Source organism: Microtus oregoni, unplaced genomic scaffold (genome assembly GCF_018167655.1).
Source record: "Microtus oregoni isolate MIOR12 unplaced genomic scaffold, Mior012 000015F_ref0000493, whole genome shotgun sequence".
Taxonomy (NCBI): Eukaryota; Metazoa; Chordata; class Mammalia; order Rodentia; family Cricetidae; genus Microtus; species Microtus oregoni.
The window spans coordinates 48446743-48462054 of record NW_024543074.1 but is presented as its reverse complement, the minus strand read 5'-3'; the positions used below and the strand labels follow the sequence as shown (position 1 = coordinate 48462054).

General features: G+C 42.2%; 2 protein-coding genes across 7 annotated transcripts in view; one reads left to right on the top strand and one right to left on the bottom strand.

Annotated features, from left to right (window-relative positions):
- Cnot6 (CCR4-NOT transcription complex subunit 6) overlaps window positions 1-10985 on the bottom strand; it is a 50122-nt gene extending 39137 nt beyond the window's left edge. For 2 of the 6 annotated variants that reach the window (XR_005975621.1, XM_041664147.1), the window contains exon 1: window positions 10654-10985. The gene's annotated coding sequence lies outside the window, so the exon portion shown is untranslated. Of the gene's footprint in view, window positions 1-10267; window positions 10390-10653 lie in introns of those variants that run through there. The other 4 variants (XM_041664150.1, XM_041664151.1, XM_041664152.1 and 1 more) reach the window with 4 other exon arrangements.
- Window positions 10041-11276, top strand: LOC121456378 (formin-like protein 5). The gene is made up of 3 exons (XM_041664454.1): window positions 10041-10176; window positions 10243-10496; window positions 10662-11276. The coding sequence occupies exons 1-3, from the start codon at window positions 10041-10043 to the stop codon at window positions 11274-11276; spliced, it is 1005 nt and encodes a 334-aa protein (XP_041520388.1).
- Window positions 11277-15312: the final 4036 nt, after the last annotated feature.

Genomic DNA, 15312 nt, shown 5'->3' with positions numbered 1-15312 from the left:
AAGTGGTCTCCTGTGCCAATGCGTTCAAGTGTACTTACTTCCCACTTTCTCTTCTATGAGGTTCAGAATGGTTAGATTTATGTTGAGGTCTTCAATTCATTTGGACTTGAGTTTTGTGCATGGCAAAAGATATGGATCTATTTTCATTTTTCTACATGTTGATATCCAGTTATGCCTGCACTATTTGTTGAAGACGCTTTCTTAAAATGGGGTACAGACCTGAACAGAGAACTCTCAACAGACAAATCTGAAATGGCTAAAAGACACTTAAGAAAATGTTTAACATCCTCAGCCATCAGAGACATGCAAATCAAAACCACTCTGAGATTCCATTTTACACCTGTAAGAATGGCCAACTATGTTTGTAACAGCATTATTTGCAATAGCCAGAACCTAGAAACAACCTAAATGCCCCTCAACAGAAAAATGGATAAAGAAAATGTGGTACATTTTACACAATGGAGTACTACACGATGGAAAAAATAATAACACCTTGAAATCTGTGGACAAATGGGTGGATCTAGAAAACAACATATGGAGTGAGGTAACCTAGACCCAGAAAGACAAATATAATATGTATGCACTCATAAGTGGCTTTTACACATAAAGCAAAGAAAAACCAGTCTACAATTCACAATCCCAGAGAACCTAGACAACAAAGAGGACCCTAAGAGAGACATGGATCTAATCTATACGGGAAGTAGATAAAACAAGATCTTCTGAGTAAATTGGGAGGACGGGGATCATGGAAGACGGTAGAAGGAGAATGGGGAAGAAGGGAGGAGAGCAGAGAAAAATATATAACTCAATAAAAACAGTAATTTAAAAAGAGAGAGAGAGAAAAGCTTATCTAGTTATCCTTTCAGAAATGAAGGGCATTCAGAGGAATCAAACCTCAGCTAAAGGAAAGCACTACTTTACAAAAGAATGACAACTAACAAAGCCTGATTTGTGGCTAGTAAAGAAGAGATGGTTCAAAGTTTAAGATCCCCGTCTGTTCTTTCAGAGGACCAGGGCTCAATCCCAGTACCCTGATGGTGGCTCACAACTGTCTGTAACTCCTGTTGCAGCAAATTTAACGGCCCCTTCTGGCCTCTTGAGGCCACCAGACACACAAGTGGTGCAGAGACATATATTAAGGCAAAACACCCATACATATTAAATTAAATAGCTAAGGTAACATAGAAAACCCTGCTTCGGAGAGACAAAACAGCTAATAAATCAAATGAAAGAATTAAAAGTCAATTCTATAATGTACAAGATATAGCAATTTTATAACTCCTAATGAACATTATTTAGGCAAGGAATATAAGCTAGGTTAAAACCATTAGCACTAAAAAGAATGCTAAGATAATAACACCATGGGCTACTTTTAGAGCATGAACTAGAAAAATGTTTAGCAGAGAAATAAACTGTTACCCACTTCCTTGTCAATCATAACAGCAGAGAACTAGGCTTCAGGTGACGTAATGTGATAAACTATGAATGTTTACCTTGATTGAAAAGGAAAGGATTTGGCCAGATGATACCTCAAGAGCAATAAGATTTATTTTTTCCCTGTGGCCCTTTTACAAAAGTCCAAAAACAATTTGATACAGATAAACTAAGCTTTCTTAAGTGAAAGTTCTATATACAACCATCCATTCATGAAATATCTGCTGAGAATTTTTAGTGTCAAGCAGAGTCAGGTACTAGAAATGAAAAATATATGAGAAAGCTTTAACCCACAAAGAAAAACAAAAATGTTACAGCAATATAATCATACTCTAGCCGTTTATTTTTATTGCTTTATTTCTTCTAGATGATATGAATTATGAGTGGCCTATAAACCACTCAATCATTCTTCCTACAGCTGAGTTCTATCTAATTATACTACATTAAAGAGCCATCCTTCATCACACATACTTCTGACTCTAAATGGCAAGCTTAACTAGAGTTAACTTCTGTTCCTATGTGAGCTTTAAACTAAGAATCTACGGCACCTCCTCTACTCCTTTTTCTGGTCTGTTGGAATGGAAATGTAGCTCTATGGTAGAGTCCCTACTTAGCATATGCAAAGCTATGGATTCTACCTTGTGCACTGAAAAAAAGAAAAAAACTAAATTTCTGTATCTCATAAAAAATAAACTCAAACACCACAGGTTATCATTCAGACCCCCCCCCCCATTTGTGGTGGTTTTTTGAGACTAGATTTCTCTGTGTAGCCCTGGCTGTCCTGGAACTCACTTTGTAGACCAAGCTGTCCTCCAACTCAGAGATCGGCCTGTCTTTGCCTCTTAAGTGCTGGGATTAAAGATGTATGCTACCCTATCTTTCCCACTTTTTTAACTTTTTGACAGAGCCAGCAAACAAAATAACATGCTTCAGATATGCTCTACTTTTACCTCCAAAATATTAGTTCTGTCATCTGCACACTGAAACTCTAGGCTATTATCTTTAAGGCTAACTGGTGGACCACAAACTGTTTTCCCACAACACAGAAGCATGAATACACTCACCAAACAAGATTAGACAAAACAGTAATAAAGTTCTGTTGAACGTCCTTCAAAAAACATTCCTAAAGATTCGTTTTCATTTTATGTGTATACAAAAGTGCCTACTGAGAAAAGGAGGTGTTGGATCCCCTCAAACTGGAGCTATAGGTAGTTGTGAGCTACTATATGGATGCTAGGAACCAAACCCTAGTCCTCTCTAAGAAGAGCAAGTGCTCTCCAGCCCTATTTATTTGTAGGCAGATTCTCACTATATAGCCCTAGCTGGCCTGGACCTTCACTATGCAGACCAGATTGCCTTCAGCTCTCAGAAATCCATTTGACTCTGCCTCCCAAATGCTGAGATTAAAGAAGTCCACCACAATGAACAGTCTCAAGATTTATTCATCTTCCAAAGACCATCCGGAAATTAATAGTGTCATAAGACAATAGAATACAATAACTCATGTTTTCAATAATCCTATACCAAATGTACTACATATAGCCTTTTATCTTACAGTAGGAAGAGAACTCAATAGTAGTTTACAAATTTCAATATAAATGAACAGAATTGAGTCCTAAACTAGACTTTCAATGGGAGAAGTAGGGAAATAGTAATTTTTATGGGAGATAGTAACAGTGCTGTGGAATGGAACCTAAGTCTTGTGCATGCTATGCAAGCACTCTACCATGAACTATATAACCAACCCAAAACACTGATAGTGCAAAATAGAAATAAAGTAAATCACTGTTTATCAAAAGAAAACTTCCCACTTTTCATTATTACAAAAAGTCACCAAGCCACTACTCTGAAGCCATAAACCCTACAACCCAAATTAATTTCTTTTGGAATATAATACAAAGAGATAATTCATTCATAGGTACATTTAAGAATTTTTAGGTAAAAATGAAGACTAATTTGTTGTATTGTTTCTAAGACACATAAACAATTTTAAAATGTCACAAAAATGCAACAATTTGGCAAATACTATTTTTTAAGATGGAAATAATATGGAATTCTGCATTAAAATTATGGCATGACATCAGGCCTACCACATGCCTTAAACTATTTATCTTGTCCACAGAGCATGCCTGCTAGAAGACCAGATTGGTACCTAGCCCAATCGTCATCAGAGAGGATTCCTCTAGCAGATGTTGAGACCCATACCCAAATGATAGGTGGAACTCAGGGAACCCAGGAGAAGAGGGTGAGGAAGGATTGTAGGAGCCAGTGGGGTTTAAGACACCAAGAGAACATGGCTCACAAATCAATTAAGCAGGGCTCATAGGGGCTAACAGAGACTGAAGCAGCAACCACGGAGCCTGCATGGGTCTGCACTAGGTCCTCTGCATACATGCTGTGTTTGTTTAGCTTGGGCTTTTTGTGGAACTCCTGCAAGTGGAGTTATCTGACTCTTTTGCCTGCTCTTAGAACCCTTTTCCTCCTCCTGGGCTGCCTCATCCAACCTTGATACGAGGGTGTGCCTAGTCTTATTGTACCTTGTTATGCCATGTTCAGTTAATGTCTCTAGATGGCCTGCTCTTTTCTGAGGAGCAGTGGACCCCAGGGGAGAAGGGAGGTGAGGGATGGGGGAGACAACTGAGAGTAGTGGAGGGAGGAAAGGCTGCAGTCGGGATATATTGTATGAGAGTAAAAAAAGAAAAAACATTTACCTTGTTTTAATATATATTAGTTGTATTCTATAAATTAAGACGATGTCCTGGAAGACAGTCCTAACTTACTTTATAACCTCAACTTAGTTATGCACTTTTACTCTCACTTTAAACCTAAATCACCTAGATTCTCAAAGTCATCATACTGCCCCATGTAGTGCTGAAAGCCTGTATCCCCAGCACTACTAGAGAGGTAGAGGCAAAAGAACCAGGAAGCTGAGACAGCCTTGGGAGGAAAAAAAAAGTATCACATTTGTTCTTTCTGGGCAAATTTCCATCACATACTTAACAGATAAGAAACCTCATGCAGGAGTCGTACTCAGTGAAACACTAAAGTTTTCTAAGACAAAAGTGAGTATTTCAGACTCCAATTCTAACAAATTTCTCATCAATTCTGCCTTAAGCCCTTCAGCTCTTATCTGAGTCATTTGTACAGCCTCAGATTTATTTCTTTGGTCTACTCTCCTCCTACCTTCATCCATTCTAGTTATCATCTTTGGTGACTGCCCCCAAACAACATTTTATTTGACTCTCACTGAACCTGAGACAAAACCTTTTTCCAGTAAAGTTAATTTCTGAACCACAGCTCACTGCTTATCTATCACTAAGTCTAGTACTTTCAAAATTATTAGAGTATGCTAGCTTTTCTATCCTCTATGCTGATGCTCATATCCTCTCATTAAGACCTAAATGAACTCTCTAATCCCAATATCCTGACCCCTTTCATCCAATCTCCCTATTTTTACTACCTATTTCCTAAGTATGTCACACGCGACGTATCTCCACCCCAAATCAGTGGGTTCCCACCATATACAGGAAGATGTTCTAACACTAAGAAAAGCAGCCTAGGCTGTTACTGACTTATACTCCTAGCTCTTATTCTGGCAACCTATGCTGCATAGTCCAAGTTGTGGACACGTTGATGCTTTCTCTGAAATACCCTATTTAACCTGATCACCCTTACTCATCTTCTAACTGCAGCCCAAAGATCTCTGAAGTAACTCCTTCCAAGTTCCCAGGCAAAATTAGATGTGTGTGTCTTCCTAAGGACACACAAACTGTTTTATATACTTTTAATTATCATATAACCTCATACATTTATTTTCATTTTTCTTTCTCTCTGCACTAGTAAAAACTCACTTTGAAATGAATAATACTACTTTCAAATATATAACACTTATTTGGAAAAATGTGAATTTATTCCAACATGACTGACTTAATACTGAACAATCTGAGCACACTGCAAATTTCTCGCTTGTTTATGTGCTATTTTATCTGTTGAATAAAAACAAACAAAATAAAACCCCACTAGACAAAGACTGAAAACCGCCCTGGGTGAAACTGAGCTGCACAAAAATATGCAAGACTAACTAGCAAGTTGGCTCCTCCCTGTGTTTGTACCACACCTATTCATTCTGGTGTCACAGCTTTTCAGGCTTTAGGTAACTCTCCTCTATTCAGAGTAACTTAGAAGCAGCAATTCTGTGGATATATAGCCACTCAAACAAACCAGGTGGCTTTTAAATACCAGTTATTATAATATTTATCTACTTCTTAATCATTTAACATGAAAAAAAAATGCTACCATTGTAGTCCGACTTTCCTTTGGGCCACCAGCAACAACACGGAGACTTATTATGAAAGCTCAGCTTAGCTTAGGCTTTTCCCCAACTAGCTCTTATAACTTAAGTTAACCTGCTTTTACTAATCTATGTTGTGCTTTATGGCTTGGTTACTTCTACTCGGTACTGTATGTCCAATTTCAGGGTCTTGCTGGTGTCTCTCCCTGAGTCTAGATTCATCCTGAGTTCCTCTCTCTGCCTATTTTCTCCTGCCTAGCTACTGGTCATTTAGCTCTTTATTAAACTAATCACAATGACACAATCTTCACACAGTGTAAACAAATATTCTGCAATATTTCCCTTTTGTCTAAATAAAATGGAAAGGGTTTTAATTCTAACACAGTAAAACTATATACAGTAGCAATCATCAGGTAAGAATTACATTCACAATGTCCAGTCCATTTGTATTTTGCAAATTGAAAGAAACTATTCCATTAGGCTATCCTCTCTTGATGAGCCCAAAATTTTGTACCTAATTTATTACTTTCTGTTATGACTAAGGAAAACTGTTACTATAACTATCCAGTCTTCAACCCCATCAAAGATCCAAGAAGGATATAATATTACCTGGGTAAACAGGAGGTGCAGAGCAAGCTACTTCTAAAACTAAGAATCAACAGAGACATTTGGCTACCTGGACAGTCACCCCAGGGTTCCTCTGCAACGTTGGGGTACCCATCCTCAGCCTGCAGGCCTAAAATATCTGACAGACTCTTCTATGATGCAGGAATTTTGAAGAACTGTCTCACCTTGTCATAGCAAAGTATGGCAGTTGCCTTTATGTCCCGTTTGTCCAAATTTGGACAGCATACTGTCAGTAGTCAAGGCAAATGCAGTTTCTTTGCCCAGTGGCTGACTTTGCCATAAATGAAAGCAAACTCCATATAGAGGTTTTTTGACGCCCACCATTCTTTTTTGAAGTGGACTGGTGCTATCAGGAACAGACATGTCTCACTGTTATAAAAAGCCTTATGTTATTAAAAAATCTTAAATGTCATATTCTGTAGATCTCTCAAGAATTTAAAGACCACCTGCCTATCTAAAATGTTTGACCTTAAAAACATATCTAACATGACTACAAATTTGATGACTAACTGCTAACCTGTATTTTTTAATTATCCTAAATAGTTTGTAATAAAGCTTTTAAGAACTAGAACTATACATTACATTTTTAAATGAGCTGTAGAGTACAATACCTTAAACAAGAGTAGAAACATATACACAACATAACAAAAATAACCTTAAATTTCTATTAATATACAAAAATTCTTACCAACGTAAAATATGAGATTAATAGTTGCTTTTTAGTTTAAAAGTAGATTCAATAATCTACCCTTTTATCCTATCATTCCTATACCAGTCTTATCATGTTCCTGTTTTTTTAATGTTTTGGGTTTTACACTTCAATTCCACTTCCTCCCAAGTTCTGTGATTTCCATACAAAACCTGTAACAACAGCTTTATTAAGAGTTCTATAACTGGGCAATGGTGGCACATATCTTAGAGCCCAGCACTTAGGAGGCAGAGGCAGGTGGGTCTCTGAGTTCAAGGCCAGCCTGGAAACTCTCTAGAATAACCAAACCAAACCAAACCAAACAAAAACAAAAACAAAAACAAAAAAAAGTCTAAGGCTTCAGTCTCAATATTCTACTTTCAGGAATTTTAAGAAAAACTCTTGTCTTTCCCCCAAAAATTCACAAATACTTATTATATCCTAACAGCTTGATTGTTTTGACTTTCCAGTTGAGCACAGGGTTGTCTGTTCCATTTAAGTTCTCTAGCCTGCCTGAGCCTCTAAGAAGCCAAGTTGACAAACCTGAAGTTTCCTGTGTACCACTTTAGGGCTCTCACAATTTTGACTAATTTTTAATGTTTTCCAAAATACTGCCATTCTGATTTTACAAGGCCCTTTATTGTAGAGCAATTGGGCAGTCTTCAAGCCCATTACAAAAGGAGCCATAGACACCACATCTAAGTCAAAAAACACACTTAGTTACTAATTCAGTATTATTTCAAGTATGATTTGAATTTTACTTGCAGCCTCTATTCCCCACACTGATGCCCAGTGACCTTTAAATCACTCTGTCCCTAGCTTAAAAAAAAAAAAAATTAGACCCTCCTTTGCTACAGGAGAAAGGAACAAACTTTTAGCTTAGCAAGCATAGCCCTTCACAATCCAGGCTAGACATACCTTTGTAAAGCTGCTCTCAAGTCACTCCACTGTTCAGTAACACCTTACCACTGGCCTTACCCTCAAACCTGATACCTGAGTACACTCACTGTTCCCTTTGTTTAGAATGATCCCCATCTCCAACCTGGCAAGCTTCTAGTCAGTGTTACTTTTTTTAAACTGGCACCACACCCTCCGTAAGTTTAATCATTCTTCTGTTCCTTGAAGCACTTTGTGCACCCACTACTCCTACGCAGGACAGGAAGGCAGAAACTGAATTCGGTCACCTCTGAATTCTCATCATCTACCTCAGGACCATCATATGCTACTCCTTCATGTGCAGCTCAACAGAAAAATATAAATGGACAAAATAAAAGGAAAGCCCAGAGGGTAAAATGAAGGCAGCCTGAACCAGCCTCCATTTTAGATTCAAGTAATATTCTTTTCTTCTTTAATTACTTATTCAAACACCAAACTCCACTGCATTCCACTGTGCTCAAAAGCACATATGCTATGCATATATAGTCAGATTATACTTGGGTTTAGTCAGCACTTAACTTACAAGTAGTGTTTATTAATCATATTTCATTGTAACATGGCTACATCCATAGCCTGATAATGGGTACAATTAAGGAGAAATGTTAATCAACAAAAGATTTTGCAGAAGCTATAAGGTTTCAAAAAATTCAAACCAGATAAGTGAATATAAGTGGGCATTCTCGAAGTGACAGAAGATTTAAGCCAGAGCTTCCTAACCAGTGGATCTTGCACATAGCAGAGGGCTGCAAATGTATTGAAGATACTGCGCTCTCACCACACAAGGACCAAAGAACACAACTATAAGCTACCTCAAACATTTATTCCAGTATCATATATAAATATAAAACCAGAGTCCTGACTTTTTTTTAAGTTAACATGGGTACAGTGGGATGTCGAAACATCAACCAAAATACTAGTTAAAACTGCATGTATAAGAATTTATTTGTAGTCAGAACCAAGTTCTGTACTCCAACCTCTGTTCAATCAAAAACAACAACAACAAAAAAAAAAACCTGGGGGCTGGAGAGATGGCTCAGAGGTTAAGAACACTGACTGTTCTTCCAGAGGTTCTGAGTTCAATTCCCAGCAACCACATGGTGGCTCCCAACCATCTATAATGAGATCTGGTGCCCCTTCTGGCCTGCAGGGATATGTGCAGGAAGAACCCTGTATACCTAATAAATAAATAAATAAACCTTAAAAAAAAAAATAAAAAAAAAACCTGAAAATTCCCAGCAACCAGACACATTTAAGTTACACAAGTATTGACTTCCAAGGAGATATCACCAATCACACAAGAAAATGTCTTTTTGTCACTTACTTTTTGTCCAGGTTAGCAAGCACCTTCCACCTAGTGAGAAACAGCCACAATGATCTATCTACCTTAAATAATAACTATTGGTTAAAATACTTCCTTCTCTAAAAACTAATACTTAACAACTATGTCACACTTAACATATCTTCATGAACACACAAAGCCTGATGTTTATCCTCATAACTAATATCTTGGTTGAATCACCGTATTCTTTCTAGGGTTCAGTTTCCTTGTGGCATCTTAAGAGAATTAAACTAGACCACAAGTTCCATGTAATTTTAACTCTAAAATTTATTCTAGAAAGCATCAAATTCAAAAGCAATTACAAACAGCAAACTATGCTTTCACAACCTTTTGGCTAGCCTACAGAACTGTTGTGGAACGGTGGAGAAGGCTAGGCAAGTGTGGGAAGTGGTTCTATTACAGAGCGAATTGGTTTTCGCTTAATGTATAGTCCCCCTCTTCTCCCAAGGGAAAAATCCCAAACACAGGCAGTCTACCCCCCCCCCCCAAAAAAGGTCTGCCTGAACTCAAATTCGAGCAGACTATTTCAACTCGGTAACAAGACGACGCTCGCAATTTGGTCACTTGCAGTTAAAAGCAAAGATTACAGTTGCTTCGGAACAGCCTCTAAAGATCATGTCACTAGAAAGAGTAAAAGCGGGGGGGGGGGGGGGGGGCGGTTGTTACCAAAGAAAATAACCATTGTTGCTGAAATATGAAAAGGCTAGTTTAGCTTTGGTTAAACCATGGAACTTTTCTTCGAGGAATTAGTACGCCAGGTCCTGATAATCTCGACATCTGAGAATTACTTCTTTGGCCACGTAATCCGCTCCACACTAACAAGAAATATCAGCCTTAAACTGACTTTCCAACACTCGGGGGGTGGGGGTGGGGGAGAACGGTGAGCGCTAAGTTTGTCCACGGAGTGCCAAGTTCCACGCCGCACAGAGCGCCACCCCACACGGCCACTCACCAAAGTTGCCACCGATCTTCGCCCCGAGTCCCGGGACACCAGCTCGTCTCCGGGCGCGCGTGACCAGAACCGGGGATCCGAGAAGCTGGGGCTCACGCCACCGCCCCTCCGGACGCCGTCGCCCTGCCGTCAATCAACACTCCCCCCCCCGCCCCCCACGCACCCGACCGAGCCCCCGGGACTCCGCGCGGGGGCGCGGCCCGGGCACCGACGGGAGCGCGACTGCTGGGTGTCAAGAAGGGGGAGCGACAGACGTCACTCCGAGCACTACTAAGTTGTGTGTGAGTGCGCGCTCGGGGTCCCCAGGGCACGAATCCCCCCACCCCCCCGGGGGATGGGAGAGAGCGCAGGCAACTGAGCCTCGGCGGGACTCCGGCCGCGCTCACCTCTCGAGCCGCGCCGCCTTCCTCCGCCGCTGCCGCCGCCTCCTCCTCCCGGTGAGTGCAGCGGGGTCTGCCCTGTGAAACCACCATACCAGTCCCGCCCGCTGCTGCAGCGCCGCCGCCGCCGCCGCTCCTCAGCCGCCTCAGCCGCCGCTCTTTGTTTCCCCCTCCTCAGGCGCCGCTCCTCAGCCGCCCGCCTCGGCCGCCCGGACCCCACGAGCCACCGCTACGCTCTGCCGCCCTCTCGGCCCCCGGCCTCGCCCTCTTCGCCGCGCCCGCCGCCGCCTTCGCCTCCGCGCCGTCGACGCCGCCGCCACCGACGCCGACGCCTCCTCTTCCGCGCCCCCCTCGTTTTCATTGAAAGCAAACAAGCATCATGGCGGCGGCCGCCGTCCCCCTCCCACCCCAGCCAGCGAGCGCCCCGCTCACCGCCGCCTCGCCAACATCCTGGCTTCCCATTGGCTGATACTGCTGGGCGCAACCATTCCGCGACGGGCGGGGGGGGCTCTTCGCGGGCCGTCGCTCAAGCCCGGTCTCCGTTCCCCCACGCGTCGCGGAGCAATGAGCCGGCCCAGCGCGCTCCTGCCCGCCCTCCCGTCCTCTCTTCCCGCTCTCTTTGCGCCTAGCCTTCTCCATGCCTCTAGTCTCCTCCTCTTCCTCCGCCTTTCAGCTGCTCTCATCTCGTTCACCTTTATCTCCACTTTTCCCTTGATGTTTTTTCCTCCTCTTCAGTCACTTTTCTTTTCTTTGGCCTGTCAGTCACTTGTAAGCATAGATAAGCTCTCACAGACTTTTAACCTATCCAGTATCTTGATCTGGCCAGAGAAAAAAAAGTTCAATCTTGAATAGTTGACCAATTGTTCCTGCCCTAACTATGCAGAAAAAATTAATCAGCAGGCAGTTTTTTGTTTGTTTTGTTTTTATAGAATCCTAGTTTAAGTTAGGAACCAAAGCCGCATTCAAAGGCTAAAACAGCCTATCTATGCTGGGCAAACTGTGGTTGCAGGTAAACCCGGGAAGAAATGGGCTGATTAATGATGTTTACATCAGGGGATAATAGTTGACTGGTATTTGGGGCACAGGGATTAATCAGACTCCACCTTGTCTTGAGTCAGCGTGATGGTGTATGGGCAAGAGTAACATCTTGACAGACAAAATACACTGCTGATGTAAGGTAGAGTGTGAAGGACAATAGCTGTCTCTACCTCATGTCAAATCAGCCCAAAAGATGTGAGGCGAAATGGTTTCCAGGAACTAACAAGGAAGAAATAAACGCATGTCCCTCAAGGAAGTCTGGGAAATGGGTGACTGTTGCCTGAGGCTGAGGAGAGCTGGGAGGGCAAAGCACTGAGGGACAAAAGCCCTTCCCAGAAGCAGATGTTCTGTTCAAGACAAACAGTTTGTGTTTGCTTGGCTCCAGCATTGCCTTGAGATGATCATTGCCTGCCCTTTGCCAGGATAGCAGTGCCAGCCTAGGCCTCTAGTGCTCTGGGACACTAGACAAAGTTAATGCAATGCAGGTGCCCGCCATCCATGAGGAGTTAGTAAGGACGGGTGCAGAGTAGCTACCTGAAGATATTCCTCCATAACCTCCGAGCCCTGACCTACTCAAGTTGTTCAGTGCCTGTCTTATACAAAGGGTACGAGGCTGAGGGGCCACTGATCCTGGTGGGCCATTCCCATTCCACTGCTGTGCCCTGGCAACCTGTGCTCCCGCCTAGAGATGGTTCCTGTTGTAATTCAGTGGCCCAAGGGGAACTGCCTGTTTGAGAGTGACTGTATGCCCCCAGAGGAGAAGTCTGGTTGTGTAACAAAAGCCTCGGCTTCATTAAGCAATAATTCTATTAGAGTTCATGAATCAGATGCTTAGCTAGACAGTTCTGCTGGTCTCACTTGTGGTCTTTCATGCCAATGCCTCGCAAAGGTGGATGGATGTTGGATCCCTGGCATCTCCATGTTCCTTAATAAAGCTCCTTGTTCTGTGTTGGCAGTACTTCCTTTGTGGATGCTCTCTTCGGCTGAGGTCATCCTGGGTCACTAACAGGGCAACTCAGGGCTCCAAGAGGAAGAAATAGAAGGGCTCAGCTCTCCTAAAGTATGTCTCTTTCTCTGTATTCATCCACCAAGCAGTCATAAGCCCAGTGTGGGTTTTAAAGAGGACAGGAACAAAGGAATATCTGTGTGCACACAGAGGGAGTGGTGGACGTATTCAGCGCCATTGAGGCACACACCCTGCAAATACTGGGGTCCCCAGAAATGCATGATACTGTTCAATCTGATTCCAGTGACAAAATTGCCATGAAAACTGCCCATCGAAGCCGATCCTGACAATCTGAACTGCTAAGGAACCAGAATGCTTGTGACGGAAGATTCATGGTTCTTCTAGTGGGTAAGCACAGGGAAAACCAAGCTGCACCAGACACTGGTGATCCTGAAATATGGACCCTGGTTAGCTAGTCAACTCTGAAAGTCTGACATGTCCTCTGTAGAGGCTGGAGACTTGGTATCCAAGGATGGTCACTGACAACCTGAGTTCTTTTTCCTTGTGTAGTACTAAGGGTGTTGTATATCCTTGTCATCCTCCTCCATTTCTCTGGGCTCAGGGTCACAGTTTCTTTAGTTAGAATCTGGTATTTATTATAAAGTTACAGGTCTCCATAGATCTTCTTCATGTTCTTTATTGTCTCTAGGTCTAGTGTATTAGACTTCATTTGATTCAAAATCAAGTTCAAACAGCTTTAGGGAAAAAAAGAAAGGAAAAGAAGAAGTAGTTGGTGTAGTGGTGTGAATGTAATTGGCCCCCATAAGCTCATAGGGAATGGCACTATTATAAGTGTGGCTTTGTAGAGGAAGTGTGTCATTGTGGAGGTGGACTTTGAGGTCTCTTATATGCTCAAGATACTGCCCAGTGTCTCAGACTACTTCCTGATGCCTGCATAAGATGTAGAACTCTCAGCTCCTTCTCCAGCACCCTGTCTACCTGCATGCTGCCATGTCCCACCATGATGATAAGGGACTGAACCTCTGAACTGTAAGCCATCTGGTTAAATGCTTTCCTTATCAGAGTTGCCATGGTCATGATGTCTCTTCACAGAAATAAAAACCCTAACTAAGATAGTTGGCTCAAATAGTTTTAAAGGTCAGGGAAAATATACCGTTCAAGTGTTACCTGATATGAGGACTGATGACTTGCTAAGCTCTACTTGCTTCCATCTTCTACAGGGTATAAGACCAGCAAGAAAACGAGTCTGTCCTGAACTAGCTTTCATTTCCATTCCTGAACCAAAAACCATGATTCAGGGGAACATAGTGTGCCCTGGCCAGAAAGAAGTCACAGTCCACCCCATCCCACCCCATCCCATGTAATTGAGCAGGATTCAACCTCTCCTAAAGAATATAAGGAGCATAGCCAGGTGGTGGTGGTGCACACCTTTAATCCCAGCACTTGGGAGGCAGAGGCAGGCGGATCTCTGTGAGTTCGAGGCCAGCCTGGTCTACAGGGAGAGTGCCAGGACAGCCAGGACTGTTACACAGAGAAACCCTGTCTTGAAAAATATCCCCCCCCCAAAAAAAAGAATATAAGGAACAGATGGAGAGAATAAGCAGAGGGGGAAATGGAGATGAGATGATGTTGTTGGGAAAGAGAGAAAGAGAAGCAGAAAGACACAGCAACCTAAGGTTTATTCTTTCTCAGGTCTCCTGCTAGCTTCTTCTCAGCACGCCCAGTTTGTCCTGGCTTCACTCCTAGTAGGTGGAATTGTGAGACGATACCTGGAAACCCTATAAACTTCCATTCTGAGCTCAACGTGCTCCCTGAGGACTCACCTTAGAGGACCCGCCAGAAACGGTCAAGGCACCAGGTTTGTTTCTGCTTTTTTGTATATCTGTCACAGTTTCAAAGAATTAAATTTTTGCTAAACAAAAATTATTAGGGACTAGGAAGACACCCTGGGGTGTGGCGCTTGCCCATTGTGCACAGGGCTCTGGCTTGGATACTCACTGGAAATAAATAATAAAAATTGTTAGTCGTGAATTTGAGGGAGGGAAAAACTCTTAAAAAAACAAAAAAGAGCCAGTTTGTGTTGGTGCATGCCTTTAATCCCTGCATTCGAGAGGCAGACGCAAGTGGATCTCTGTGAGTTCGAGGCCAGCCTGGTCTACAAAGGGAGTTCTAGGACAGTTGGGACTGTCTTAGAGAAACATGTCTTAAAAAAACAAAGAGAAACCCTGTCTTTAAAAACCAACCAAACAAACAAAACAAACAAAAAACCAGAGAAGCATGAAGAAGAAAGTATATCTCACCCTGGTTCCCACCTCAGCCACACCCTGAAAAGCTGAGCATTTGGATTAATTATTGATAAACCTCAAGCTTATCCCCAGACAAAAGTACTTAGATGAGAAGTCAAACTGAGGTGTCCTACCTTCTAAAGGTTTCATGTCCTAAGGTTTAATATATGTGCTGAGAATATCTTTAAAAAAAAAAGTTTTGAAAGTATGTCAATCACATTCCAAATAATATGCCCAATTTATTTCAGTACCAGATACCATTTCAGGTGAGTGAACCTGTAAATTTCTATCAGAGGAGGCTGGGTGGGGAGATGGTTCAGCGGGTAAGAGCACTTCCCGTGCAAGCTCAAAGACGTTCATCATCTTTCTGATCTC

What these genes read in the sequence shown, in the direction of transcription:
- LOC121456378 (XM_041664454.1), top strand. Translation starts at nt 10,041, where the DNA reads ATGGAACTTTTCTTCGAGGAATTAGTACGCCAGGTCCTGATAATCTCG. An exon ending in GACTTTCCAACACTCGGGGG is followed by an intron (nt 10,177 to 10,242) that starts GTGGGGGTGGGG and finishes CACGCCGCACAG; the next exon opens with AGCGCCACCCCACACGGCCA. An exon ending in GACGGGAGCGCGACTGCTGG is followed by an intron (nt 10,497 to 10,661) that starts GTGTCAAGAAGG and finishes TCACCTCTCGAG; the next exon opens with CCGCGCCGCCTTCCTCCGCC.